General features: G+C 32.4%; 1 protein-coding gene across 2 annotated transcripts in view; it reads left to right on the top strand.

Moving 5' to 3' along the window:
• PTPRQ (protein tyrosine phosphatase receptor type Q) overlaps positions 1–14,911 on the top strand; it is a 195,779-nt gene that overhangs the window by 169,907 nt on the left and 10,961 nt on the right. For both annotated transcript variants that reach the window (XM_074325367.1, XM_074325366.1), the window contains 3 exons: positions 429–510; positions 3,688–3,778; positions 8,678–8,754. In XM_074325367.1, coding sequence (XP_074181468.1) covers positions 429–510; positions 3,688–3,778; positions 8,678–8,754 — 250 coding nt within the window. The remainder of the gene's footprint in view (positions 1–428; positions 511–3,687; positions 3,779–8,677; positions 8,755–14,911) is intronic.

The following is a 14,911-nucleotide window of genomic DNA, read 5'->3' as shown; positions in this document are numbered from 1 at the left end:
AATACGGGGATATTTAAACTCCTTGGGGTTTAAAAACCATGTCATTATGAGAATGAGGTCACTGCAATATTTTATATCTTCTAAAACCTTGTAATGTATAAAATGTTTTCTGTATGACAAAGAGGTATTATGTGCTTTAGGACTCAATGATAACCTTACATTTATTTGAAAAACTTTCTTCATTAAAATGTTGAATCACTCATTTAAAGTCACTTATAAGTTGAAGGAATTTTGTACCATGAATATAAAGAAAGTGAACTTAAAGGAGAAAAGTTAATTTTGTAAGTATGACAGAGTGACTTTAAAGGGCGGGGTGGTTTATGGGTTTTGAAATGTCCGTTGTTCTGTAACTTGTTAACCAGCGCCCATGCTAAAGTGAAAGAATTCAATCTACTGTGACTCCATTTTATATCTTTCTTTGCTTGGAGGCCGATAAGCAAGAAATCCTTCCTGCAACATGTTGAAGAGCTTTGCACAAACAACAACCTAAAGTTTCAAGAAGAATTTTCGGTATGTTACTAGCAGTTGTCACAACATTGTCAGACCTCCAGTCGTGTCATATGTCACATTTCGTGTCCATTTTAAGCATGCAAGGCCATGAAGGACTCTGGCCTTGATAATCAATACCCAATTACCAGGTTGATTGTTTGGATAGTAATATTACACTGGGAGGCCTCTGGTGTAACCTGAACAGAATTATTCACCTACTGTGTCAGGAAAAGGTGCACTTGTTCAAACCTTCTCGGGAATAGCATCCTGGCCTCATTTATTCTCTGCTCTCATCCAGATGTGGATGCAAATCTATCGTGCTGTATTAATTAGTTTTTGTTTATATACAAGGCTTGAGTTATACTATAAATGTAGTTTTATATGTAAGTAATTATTTTATATGTAGACACTAAGTATTAATTGCAATTTATATTCACCTACTTCGTTTATGCTAGTGGTATAGATGATCCTGGGAGAAGAACTTGATGTTTCCAGAAACTATAAAAATAATGTTATTTCTAGAACTGTCCAAAAATTTTTTTTAAAAAAGTTAAGTAATGTCCATGTTTTATAAGGCCTGTTTTTAAGTTACTATGGGATAAACGCTATTTCATGTTACGGAAATATGTAAAGTTAAGAACTTAACACCTAAAAACTATTTAAAAGTTAAGAATAACTTGTTGCTTTCCACGTTTTACATATCTATAAAATTGAAATTATTTTAAAACAGAAGGTAGATATCAGAACTGCAAGTTATTTTAAGACTTGTAAGCATCTTTCCTAACTTAGATAATTATTTTGTATTATGAAAATAAAACTGTTTCTAAGTGTCACCAAAACTTTATTTCTATTTTTTCCTGAAATTCTCAATGTGTGAACTTATGAACAAAGAATCAAACAATTGGCTTGAATAATTCAAGATTATAATATTTCAGTCTCTCAGGGAATAATAACAAAAATGTGAGAAGATTAATGGTGTTTCCTACAGCTTTTTGGTTATGCTTCTTAAGTAATATTGGTCTGGACTTAAAATCAGTGGTACCATAAAACTCTTCTTAGCATTTACACAGCGAGAAGTCTCAATTCTTTAGGAGCAAAAGTATAATTTCACTAGACTAGGAGCAAATATAATTATATTATGCATGACTGAGTAGATGAAAGCTTTTATTAGCAATAACATTTCCTCATGTATTACATTGAGAAAGCTTCTAGTTTAGCTTTTTTAGAGATCATGGTTTTAAAAATTTGGGTTTTTGTTATATAAACATAAGTTTTGTGTATATATTATATAAATGTATCTATATATGTAAGGGACTTGTTTTACAGAAAATGTTTTTTATTCTAATGCTGTATTGTTTTTTTAGAGGAAAATTATGTTTTAATAAACAAATGCATATTTGATGCATATATTTAATAATCTTTATAACTCAAATTATATTCATTTATTATACTTTAAATATTTATAAGCTCCTACTATGTGATAGGCATTGTATTTGACACATTGATATATATCAATTCAACATTTAATAGCTAAGTGACCTTTGGCAAATCTCTTAAATTCTCTGTGCCTCAATGTCCTCATTTCAAAAAAGTTAGTATCTACCTCATTGAGTTGTGAATACTAAAACGACTGAAGGTGTGTAATACTAAGAATAATGGCTTGCACAAGTGGTTAGCTGTTATTAGGACAATTCCTACCAGAAAGCAGCTCATATTATGATAACTGTAGATGTGCATAGAACAGTTACAAATGCACTATGTCATGATAGAGATCTTCATCAAGAAGTGACGATCAACTCTGCTTGGATAGCCAGCAAAAAAGACTTCACAAAAAGGTGACCTCCAAGATGAACTTTAGGAAGAGCAGAAGTCTAATGAGTAGATAAAGGGGAAAAGATATTCCAGAGAAAAGGAATGAATGCAAAAACATAAGGATGCAACACAATCCAACATGTCGGGGATCCCACTGAAAAAAAGGAAAGGATAAGAGAAAGAGGTAACAATAGGGAGAGAATGGTTGAGGCCCTCTGTGCCCTGATAAGAATAAGGCCACCAAGTGTAACGTTACTATACAAACAATCAACCTGGTAATTGGGTATTAGTTATCAAGGCCAGAGGCATTTAAATCTATAACTAGAAACTTCTATGTGAAATAATTACAGAAAAGAAGTACCACTTTTCAGGTGATTTCCAATTCATCTTTCTTCTTCCCTCCCCACCATAGTTCTTTGTCTCTTATAAATTGCTGTAGTACTCTCCCAAAACATTGACATAAGGAAGCTGTGCTAGGATTCCTCACTTGGTTAATTTTCTTTCCCCTAAGGCTTTTAGTACTAACACACCAGAATTCAGATGCGTACACTGACCCTCTCCTCTAACAGATATCCACTTGCAAAAGGCAGTCCAGATTTTTTTTTTTTTTTGGAGGCAAAAATAAGGAGGAAGGGAGAATTATCCAATTAAAAGAAAAAATGTATAATGATGTTGAATAAATTGTAAAAACACGTGTTTTTAAAACTTTTTAAGGAATTTGGCAAGTTGAGAGTTTTTCTAAAATTTCTAAAATTTCGTAAATGTAAATCTCAGCTCAATAAAATAATGAACATATTGTCTTGCACAAACTTTCTTAATGATGAGTAGACAATATAAAATGTCAATAGTAGATCTCCTTGACCCATCATCTGTGTCTGATAATTCTTAATCGCACCTTTGCATTCCACTATTGATTTAACAATGCCTACCGAGAACAGGAATTGACCTTTGGCATCTTCTCAAACTGACCAGTGTTGTACCAATTAATAGGCATGAAATCACACTGCCTGGGGAGAAAAAACAAAAAATAAATCACTAAACTCCCTTCCGCTACTAAGCAGACATTAAATTATTAAATAGTATTAAGTGTGTACCTAACAAAACCATTAGTAAAGTATGGAAAAGTGTTACTAACATTGTTGCTACATCTTAGAGCTTCCCAAAGTACAAAGAAATTATCCCAGAGAGCAATAGCCCAAATGACCAATTTTACTCAGGATATTTTCAGTGAAAGTTTACATAAGTTAATTTGACCTCGTTTCTGCAGTTGTGAGATGTGTTTTCAATTTAAAAATAAAAAGGTATAGAAAAAAGAATTTTATTTTACTAAGTGAATTTGTTTATCTCTGAAATAAATGTAAACTTTGCACTGACTTCATTCCACAGGAATTACCAAAATTTCTTCAGGATCTTTCTTCAACTGATGCCGATCTGCCTTGGAACAGAGCAAAAAACCGCTTTCCAAACATAAAACCATGTATGTGCTTGTATTGTCTCTGCTTTTAGCTGTGAAATGTTTTAACATGAACACAAAATGCATCTTAGCATTTTTTATTTCTTAAATATATTTTATTGCACGTTAATTGAATTATAATAATGCATTTTCTTAGCAACAACTTTGAAATTGTATCTCTTTTGCTTTGTTAATATTTATTAAAGTTAATGTACATGGTTTTCAGCTTGTTCACACAAGGTTCACTTATGCAGGTGCAAGAAACTGTAGACCTAATAGTTTCTTAGCTTTGTAATTTAACCCAAGTAACAAAAGTCTCTAACATCTTCCTACAGACCTAGTTTTCAAATTAAAAGAGAAAGTTCACATGTAACTTTGTGCATTAGTTTCCCTTAAGAGCATGGCAGTGTTTTCTTATGGAATATAAAAAAACCATTGCAAAATATTCATTGAGGATCAGAGTATATATATGCTTACCAGGATTGTTTTTACAAAGGAGGCAGGGTTGTGCCTTACTATAATAAACATGGCTTTGTTTTTCAATCAATAAGAAAAGAAACCATATTATTGCTTTAAGAATTAGCAATTATGTGAAAGAAAAAAACGTAAAATTATTTTGTTAATAATAATAAATATTTGATATATTTTTGAACAGATGTTTCTGCTATCTATATTCTGATTTAATACACTTTACATTATAAAATAAAAAAGAGATATTGTGACATTTTGAATATTGTCAATATTGTTTCAAAATCTAAAGTTTTAAAGTATTCTTAATTTTAGAGTTAACATATATAATTTTTTGAAACTATATTAGGAAAAATTCCATACTTAAACACTGAACTCTTCTGTCTAGAAAGACATGGACTTAGAGAAGGATGATGTCATAGAATGTAAAATCATAAAGTATATGGATAGGAAGAAATAGACGAAATTCTGATATTCTAGAACTAGAGGATAACTGAGCCATCAAATAAACAAATTTAAGGAAAGATGATATAGGATGTAATAATCTAATGGAATTTGCTAATTACCAAGAATTAAAATAAGATGAAAACACAAATAGCTTTAATCCTAAAATCCTTTCTGGAACAAAACAAATCACAAGTAAATGACTTTAAGATAAGTTGACAAATAAGACATTATTATAGGAAATAAGAAATATTAGTATTACATCTCTAAATTTCTATGGCATAACTTTCTCAACAAGTCCTTTTGTTTTCCCTTTCAGAGAGTTAACCTGGATGGGCTGCATCATAAGTTTAAGAGATACGGAAATTTTCATGTTTTTATATTCATCTGTACCTAAATTTCTTCCACACTGTCTGCTTAATGTTTACTCAGTGATATTCTATGAAAACAAATACTATAATCTGCTTGAAAGACAGTTACTGCATAATATTTAATATACATTTACAATTACATAGTTGACTGAATTAATTTGTGATATGTCAGTATATATAAAATAAGTAAATCAAATATATCTAACTACTTGCCAGGGACCAACTAGTCTCTAATTTAAAATATGTAAAAATTTGAGGTGTTAGAAAGGTATTTTTTAAATGTGACATTTCAGTCTTTAATTGCAAAGATCTCACTGCATTATCTGGATTCACATCATGGCTATAAAAAAAGTGAGACAATACTAGCTTATTACCTATAGGATAAAAAAATAATAATAAGTGTTGTTGATAGGACTAAATAAAGAACCTAAAAACAACAAGAAGAACTTAGGAGTATGATCACCCCAACTCTTCATTTCTAAAGCTAAGACAATAAATAATTGTTAACAATGGACTTTTATTGTAAATCAAGGATGTTCTGGAATATTTAAATAAGTTTTGCATGCATTTTTTTCACCTTTGCTAGAGTCAAATGGATAATATCCAATTGTTTTCAGCTTCTTAATTTTGGAACAGAATACTTATGGTAATTTTTCAAATAGTGTATTATATCTACATCCAATATCCTTTAATGGATTTGTAGGGGAAAGCTTGTATAAGTGTTCTCCTAAAGACTTGGATGTCCTATAAGAAATAACTTTATTAGTTAGAATTTTAGATTTTTCAAGAATTTTATTAGAATAATTCATTATTTAAATAATACATACTGCCTCCTGTATAATAAAAAAGCTAAGAACACATGTTCTAATTGAACCTCCTGGGTTGGAATCCTGTTTATCCACTAACTATCTTAGTGACTAGACATATTATTCAGTGGTCTATCTCTTAAGGTTATTGTGCAGATCAGATGAAATAATCATGTAAATCACTTTTCCTGGAACAAAGAAAACAGTAAATATTAGTTCTTATGATTGTTAGTAATCAATAAATTGCTTATTTTTTTAAATTGCTAACTTTCTGAGTGAATAAGATTTAGTAATAGGCCTTGAGGGTCTATAGTCAGGAGGTAACAAGCCCATTTCCCAAGTCTGGGTTAAAAGGCAAACTGTAAACTCATAGCTACCTCTATGGGCCTGTACATACCACACACACACACACACACACACACACGCGCGCACACACACACACACACACACACACACACAAGCAAATCAGATGTTTAAACTAAATATATTCTCCCATTGTGCTTGCAGAGAAGCCATAATGCTGAAGAAATGTCTTTTTGTTTTCCTCCTGTAGAGAATGAATTCATTTTAATAGAGTATGAATTTTAGCTTGAGCCAGCTAAGTGAATTGCATTGTTTCCCCTGAGTAATGTAGGAAGTAGGATTTCAAATATCACAGTGCGTTTTGGAAGCTATTAGCTTACAGGTCTTTAAGATACCAGAATTAGCAGCAAATGCTTGCAGAAGAGATTTTGCAAATCTCTGCTTGACAGGACGCTATGACCTTCAGAAGTGTTCCAACACCATGAAGAAAAATTTAACTTGTTGTTGACTCAGATAGTTATGAGCAGGCTTATCAAGTGAATAGAAACCTGATGGCTTCTCTTCCTAAGTTATAGGACTAGCCACAATTTTATTAAAATAGTTAGATCATACCAAATGCAAAAATCTTTGGGACATAATCATTTGTATAAATTTGCTTAAACATTCCCCATTTCTAAATTTAAGCCCTTTGGGCAGGTGATTATAATTACTGGCAACACAGCTAAATCATTTTAATATTAATATATAACGTGTGCTTAAGTTTTAAGAATATGAGAACATGTATTGAGTGCTTACATTTCATTTCAGTTTTCCTCAAGAGGATTCTACAAAATAAATATTATAGCTACATATTATAGCTGAGATAACAAAGGAGCAGAGGAGTTAAGCAATTCACCCAAGGCCCTACGTATGGCTGACAGATCATCTGGATTTCAAACCCAAACCCAGTTGCCCATTTTTATTCTACTATTGAGTGCCTTCCCACTGAGGTTAACAAAAAGAAACCCTTCAAAATAATTAAGTAGTAATAGATATTTTATTTTTATAATTCCTATGTCTAGTTAAAATTAGCACGGGTCACTGCAATATAATACCAACTTAGTAAAAATCCTCAGGGAAAAAAACACATTAACACTTTGAAGAAAAGTGCTAGATAGGGGGTATCTAATTTTATACCAGATCTTAACATATACTGAAGAATAGTAATAAAAAGTTTAATATTAAAGAAAGAATAGGCAGATAAATTAATGGAAGAACATAAGTAGCCCAGAAATAAACCTAAATACATAGAAAAATCTAGTGTATGATAGAAGTGGTTGTTTGAATAAGGAGGAAAAGGCGGATGGAATGTTAAAAAATCAGTTTGTTGTTTCAAATGGCATCAAACAAACAATACAAGACAGAATTTACCTTGCTCTGTAAGAAAAATAAATAAATAAATTCCAATGGATCAAAGATTGAAATACTTAAAGCAAAAACAGAAAATCAGATTAAAGTTCCAGAAAATATGAATGAATTTGTGAAATTAAGAATATTGGTGACAACCACCTTTGCTGAATGATACAAGAAGGCGTAATGAAAAATAATGAGAAATTTGATTACAAAAGAAAGATAAATTTTATGTATGAAAAATGTAGCTAGCTAGATTGACAGACTCAACGACAAACAACAAACTAAGGAGAAAATTTTAACACATATGGCAAAATTTTAATACATATAACCTTTGTTTTTAGTATAAAGTATTTTTTTAAGTAGAAAAATGGTATAATATGAAAAGGCAGTTAATAGAAAAGGTATTTATAATGGCCAATAAACAAGCAAAGAAGCTCAATTTTACGTATATTTATGGAAATCAAAACAAATACTATGAGATATCAATTTTCATCTATCAAAAGATCATAAACTAAAATGTTTAATAGTATTTTGTGGTAGTGAAAGTAAGAGGAAACAATTGTTCAAACAGTTTTTGTTCAGCGTTTGAATTGACGTAATTCGAGAACAATTTGGGAATATCTCAAAATTTTAAATGCACAGTATGATTTGGGAATTTTACTACTAGTAATGCATTCTACAAATATACTCCCATATATCTATACAAAAATTTTAGTTATGTTTATTCAGCATTTTATAATAACAAAATGAAATTAATTTAAATCTTTGAATATGATATATTGAAAGAATGTAATACTACATGGCTTTTTAAAGTAATGAATTAGGTATTTTTATTTATGCTAATAAGGAAAGACAAAGGCAAATGGAAAGAACAACTTGTAGAATAGAGTGTATATCATCCCATTTGCGGTTAATTTTCTATGAATATCTATAGAAAATCCTGGAAACATATACAAGAACACATTAACAGTCATTGTCTCTAGGTAGTGGAAATATGGGATAAACGGGAACTTCTATTTTAGTTTTACACCCAAATGTAGTGTTGAATGTTATGTCATGAACCTCTTCATACTACTTTTATAATAAAAAAAAGTAGTGACAATTTAAAATTGAATTAGCATTTATTTCTTTTCTTCTAGATAATAATAACAGAGTGAAGCTGATAGCTGATGCTAGTATTCCAGGATCGGATTATATTAATGCCAGCTATGTTTCTGTAAGTTGCTATTTTTATATATTTTGTATTTTTATAAAACATAAGTTCTGATATTACATTACTCTTCCAAGTATTTAAAAAAACAAATTCATTACAACATTTATGGATCTTAATGTGCCAGTTTTTTATTTAACAACACTATGTACCCCCATTTTATAGATGGGGAAGTGGAGTCTCCTAGCAGAGATTTCAACCTACCAACAATCAATTCCATAAGAAGATGTATAACTTCAGGTTACATAGCCCCTGGTCTGTCTACTATTCCATGTGTGTTTTCAACATATTCTCTTTATACAATGAGGTCTAGCAATCTTTCTTCCAAAGAAAAATTAGTCAAATGGACAGTCATGTCCATATAATATAAAAATCTATTGTGCTCTTCTTCCCTTTTAGATTTGTGGTCTTCCAAAGGTACTATGCCATGTTCTTTTTTTCTATCCTCAGCTACTTGTGGAATGTGAACTCCATTGTAGCTACTCAATGAACATCTCTTAAGTGAACTAGCAGGGGGAGGTGGATTGTGACATGCCTAATGTACTGTCTTGTACGTCATAGATAATAAATGCTTGATGAATTGGATTGAAAATTGAATGAAACCAATTTGTTTTAGGGATCTTCCTCTCCTTCTCCTTCTCCTCCTCCTCCTCCTCCTCCTCCTCCTCCTCCTCCTCCTCCTCCTCCTCCTCCTCCTTCTCCTTCTCTTTCTCCTTCTCTTTCTCCTTCTCCATGGCTCTTTTGTTCCGTCAATGCTCATCACTATCATGGGTACATAGAAACCTTATATGCACTCAAGACCAACCAACTGAGTTGACACAACCATGAAATCTCAGAGTAGAAATTCCCCTTGTGGTTAATTCAACCATTTATCTTGGAAATCTTTCTTTAAAATTCCTGACAATTAGAAGTTAACCACTCTTGGCATTGATTCATCCACTTTCTCCTAAGGCAGATGAATCTATTTCTCAATAACTCTAATATACAGGGTTGTTTTTTTTTCTTTAAATGAGATGTGTTCCCTTATATTTTCTCCCACTGGCTCCAATTCTGATACATAACAAGGTTAACCATCTTTATCATGTGACTTCACAGATACTTGAGGGTTTCCTCTACTGCCCACACTCACATAGGTCTTTTATTCTTCTCTAATTCATAGGTCTTCTGACTCAGGCCTGCCATTCCCTTTGGTCACATTTGAGCTCTGCTATGTAATGCTGCATCCTTTCCCCAACGTCCAACATCTGTGTTCTGAATCCCATTACCTCCAAGATTCAGCTGGGGGAAGGGATTCATTCTAAATTCTATATGGGCTGATAGTCACTACAAAATTACAATCATATACTGGTCTTATTGTGAAATAAATGAATAAAGGGAAAATTAAGATTTCTTAATAGAGGAATGGACATGGGTGGTGGTGGTAGAGAAATTAGCATCCTTTGAATTTCATCCTATTTTTATGCTAGAATTTTAAATCTGTTGAAAAAAAGTTTACGATTGTGTCAACATACTTTATTCATTTATCAAATGACTGATTCCCTTGAAAATATCATTTTTCTTTAAAGATTTTGGTGAAATCTTGTGCTTACTAATTTTCATCATAGCCTAAACTCTATAGCATGTTGAACTTTTACTTTGATTACATAATGATGCGTATATGCATTTAGATATTTAAATTTAATCAATGCTCTAACGATCATATGAGGTCTGACAATTATTAATAAGTTCACAAACTTGTTGCAATAATGTTGCTAACCTTTTTTGATATCAGAGAGATTATTCATTATGAATTTGTACCAACTGGTACAGTTAGCCAAGTTTACCATTTGGAAGTGCTGAAATGAAAAAGTCAGACGACCTGAACTTTTCGCCAACAATTCATGGCTCTTGCATCATGACAATGAACCCGCTCAGGCGGCACTGCCTGTGAGGGCGTTTTTAGCCAGTAAACAAATAACTGTAATGGAACACGCTCCCTACTCACCTTATCTGGCCCCCAATGACTTCTTTCTTTACTCAAAGAGAAATCCAGAAATATTGACAGGAAGATATTTTGATGGCATTCAGGACATCAAGGGTAACATGACGACAGTTCTGATGGCCATTCCAGAAAAAGAGTTCCAAAATTGCTTTGAAGGGTGGACTAGGCACTGGCATTGGTGCATAGCTTCCCAAGGGGAGTACTTCAAAGGTGACCATAGTTACAATCAGCAATGAGGTCTGTAGCACTTTTTCTAGGATGTGTTTTTGAACTTAATTGTCTTATGATACCATAGAACAGGAGGACAAAGGCAAATGGTTGTATCAGCGACCTATTGATTTATACGATTTTTTTTATTCACCAGTAAATAGATACAAAGCAATAACTCACATTCGCTAATGTGCAACCAGATGTGGGGTAACAGTATAGGATATGAATATGATTAGGAAAGAAACCAAATGGTTTCAGTAGGTATAACTGAACCGCATAGATGACATAAGCAAAGGAATATTCATGAATCTCCATTGTAATCTCTAAATATTATAGGTTGTCAGGAGATAACTATGAAAAGATTATAATGCAGGATGAGCAATAAATTTAGGAGTCTGAATATATATATTCTGCTGCAATCAAGTGATGTTGTAATATAATAAATCTTACAACAAAGTCACTATGACCCATATATAATGACAGGCATAATCATTACTGAGCTGCATGGTAAGCAGGCCCAGATGGGAAGCACTTTAAGGCAGGTTTTGGGATTGGAGTGGGAAACATTGTTTTGCTCTTACTTTCCAGGGAAATCTCCTTTGCTTGGGATGCCAGGACCAGATGGAAATAGACAAAGCCTTGATACCGTAGTGCCTCTCATGTCTCCATCTCCAAATGTAGGCAGTCTTCACCTCAGAAAGAATGTCTAATACCTCGATTTTCCCTCATTCCCCAGTTTTGTACCATGGCACCTTCATCTGAAAGTTCATAAACCCTTGTCCCAGGAGCGAAAGATAGAAGCCATCTGCAAATGGGTTCTTTGTAAGCTAAAGGAAAAGGGAGGAGAACTATAAAGGGAAAAGGGAAGACCAGCAGCAGGTGGTCTGAGGGACTTTAAGGCTGGAGAAACTCCAGGCCAGGGTCTATAACTAGATTAATATACCACCAATATATGTAGCTCACTGCCCTGTGCTGTTCTTGGGAATTTTGTCTGAAGCTAGGACTCACTGAGAGCCTGGGAATCTTTGTTGAAGAATGGACTGTGGAAGAAAGGTAGCAAGGAAAAGAGATACTGCATCCCTATAAACAATCACTAACTATACAACTGTTTTCAAGAGCGCTAACAATAAGAACATTAAGTAATGGGACAAGAGGAAGGCCCCAAACCCTCAAAATGATCTCTTCTGTCAACCAGATGCCTGAAATTACATTAACGTGGGTATAACTTTTACTATAATTAGAGATGAATGCTGAAAGGTTATGATGCAAAAGAGCCGTAATAACATCAGAAATATCAGGTTTGTTCCCATTTTGAGAGAAGATTATAGTACCTAAGGACATTGAGTCTCTGAAAAAGTGAAATGTAGATGACGAAGAGAAACATTTTATAAATTGATCAGTTGCAATTAATTATCCTCACCCTTGAAACACTTTCTTTATTCGGTTTCCGAACACCATTCTCTCTATTTTCCGTCTACAGCTTTTTGACATTTTCAAGTCAATTTCATTGGTTCTCTTTTATTTCCTTGACTACCAAACATTCACATATTATCTACAGCCCAATCCTTGAATTTACTGTTTCTTTCCAAACTCATTTCCTTGGTAATCTCATCTATTCTCATGATTTTAAGTAAGATCTATGTGCTAATTACTTTCAAAGTATGTTTCTAGCTAAGACTTTTTCCTATATTTCAAACCCATATACCCAACTGCCTTTATGACATTCCCACCTGAGCATTTTGATATTAGATAAGGATTTCTAGTTTAATATGTCCATAATGAATTTCTAATTTTCCCTTCAATTCTACTCATTCTGAAGTTTTCTCCATTGTCCTTTGAAATCATTATTGATTATTCTATTTTCCTCATACTCAATATCCAATCCATCAGCAAATTCTGTTGGCTCTTTCTTCAAAATATATCTAGATCTTATCACTTCTCACCATCCTCATTACTATTACCTAAACTACCCTTGGTTCGACTGTTGCAATAACCTTCTAACTACCCTTCCTTTTTTCACCTTTAAATCCCTATAGCAACCTATACAGAATTGTATTCTCCTTACAGAAACCAGAGTGAAACTGTTAAACCATACACTCTATATGTTCATAACCTTTCCATGGTTTTCTGTATCATTCAGAGTAAAAATCAAAGTCTTACAATTACCTACTAGGACCTCAAGCACCCTTTCCAACCTCCCCTGTGCTTTCTAACATCATCTTCTATTACTGTCCCCCTCATTTACTCCAATCAAGCCACTTGCTATTTTAGAGCAATTCAGACACATCATTCCTTTAATACTGTCACACTCGACTTTCTTTCTACCTGGAACACTTTTCTTCCAAATCCTGTAGGGCTTACTCTCTTCCTTCTTCAAGTCTTTCCTCAGATGTCAATGACATGCCTTTTCTGAACACCCTATTTTCTGAAAACCTGCTCTCATGGCATGTATGACTTTAGAAAGTTCTATGTTTTTTGCTCATTTAATAGATATAATATTTATTTCCCTTAACTAAATGTAAGACAAATGAGTGTAGGAATTTTAGTGTCTTTTTTCAGGGATGAATCCCCAGCTAGTAAATAGTGCCTGGCACACAGTAGGCACTCATAAATGTTAGTTGAATGGAAGAATGTGCATATTTTAAAAGACTGTGAAGAAATCGACCAAAATTTTCATCGTTCATCATTCTGGGTAGAGAGATTATAGGTGAATTTGATATTCTATTATATATACTTTTCTGAATTTTCCAATATTGTACACTGAAAATATATTTCTTTTTTAACCTAAAAAATAAACAAACATTTACAATGTAAAATAATTACACAGCCATGTGTATTTCAACTGAGACTGGAAAACCAGAAATGCTTTAGCACATAATGTTTCAAGAGACTAAAGGTTTTATCCCAGAGACTGTCACTGGCTAGCACTGTGATTTGGGAAAATCACCTCAAGTGCCTCATTATTCTTTAAAGTACAATAAAATAGTTGGATTAGATTTTACGGTCCCTTGAAATTTAAAATGTTTATTATTCTTGTGTAATACTATATTCTCTGACTACTGAGATAATTCCAATTTAAAAATAAATATTACCATTTATTCTTATTCCTTTAAATATTTTGATGTTTGGAATAGATGGAATTCCATTACTAACTTTTTATTTATATAGTACCTTCCTCTTAGAAAAATCCACAGATACAGCTCAAGTTGCACGCATCCATTCCAAGCGAATGCATCCATTCCAAGTGAATGGACAAGTTTTAGAACAATTTGATAAAATGTACAAGATCTATGATAATAGAGTTGAGACAAATCTCAGGTCCTGTAGTAGCTAAATGAACCTTCATATTAACCTCCACATTACTCTTGGTTACTCAGGAGAGCATATACTAATGCCACAGTTTAAGCAGGTAAGTAATTTCTTAGAGCAAGAGTATGAAAATATCTGCAAAACCCATACATATACAACAAAAACACACTAGAGTGGGAAAGTTAGCTAGCTCTGGACTCAGACGGTCCTACCAACTGTGAGATCTCAAGCAACTTACTTCACATTTCTAAGCTTCAGTATCTTCATCTATAAAATGAGGATGATAGTACTAATTCACAAGGTTTTTATAAGAAATTAATTGATACATTAACTATAAATTGCTTAACATATTGTCTTAAATTAATTGATACATTAACTATAAATTGCTTAACATATTGGCATAAAATAAGCATTTAATTAAGGTCAATATTATTATTTTTTATGTTGTCCTTAATGTTTTATTGCAAAATTAGAAATAAATTTTAAGAACAATTAGTTGTATAGTATAGTCACATTGTGAGGTTAAAAATTAAATGTTGGAAATTTTGAGTATCTGATATTATTTAGCAGTCAAAATCCACAATATTAAAAAATATTTAGATGATTTGACATTTTAGTATATTTTTCATATATTGCCTCAAAACTAAAAACTACTATATACAT

This window comes from Rhinolophus sinicus, linkage group LG02 (assembly GCF_036562045.2).
Source record: "Rhinolophus sinicus isolate RSC01 linkage group LG02, ASM3656204v1, whole genome shotgun sequence".
Classification (NCBI taxonomy): Eukaryota; Metazoa; Chordata; class Mammalia; order Chiroptera; family Rhinolophidae; genus Rhinolophus; species Rhinolophus sinicus.
This window is presented reverse-complemented; position numbering and strand designations above follow the sequence as displayed.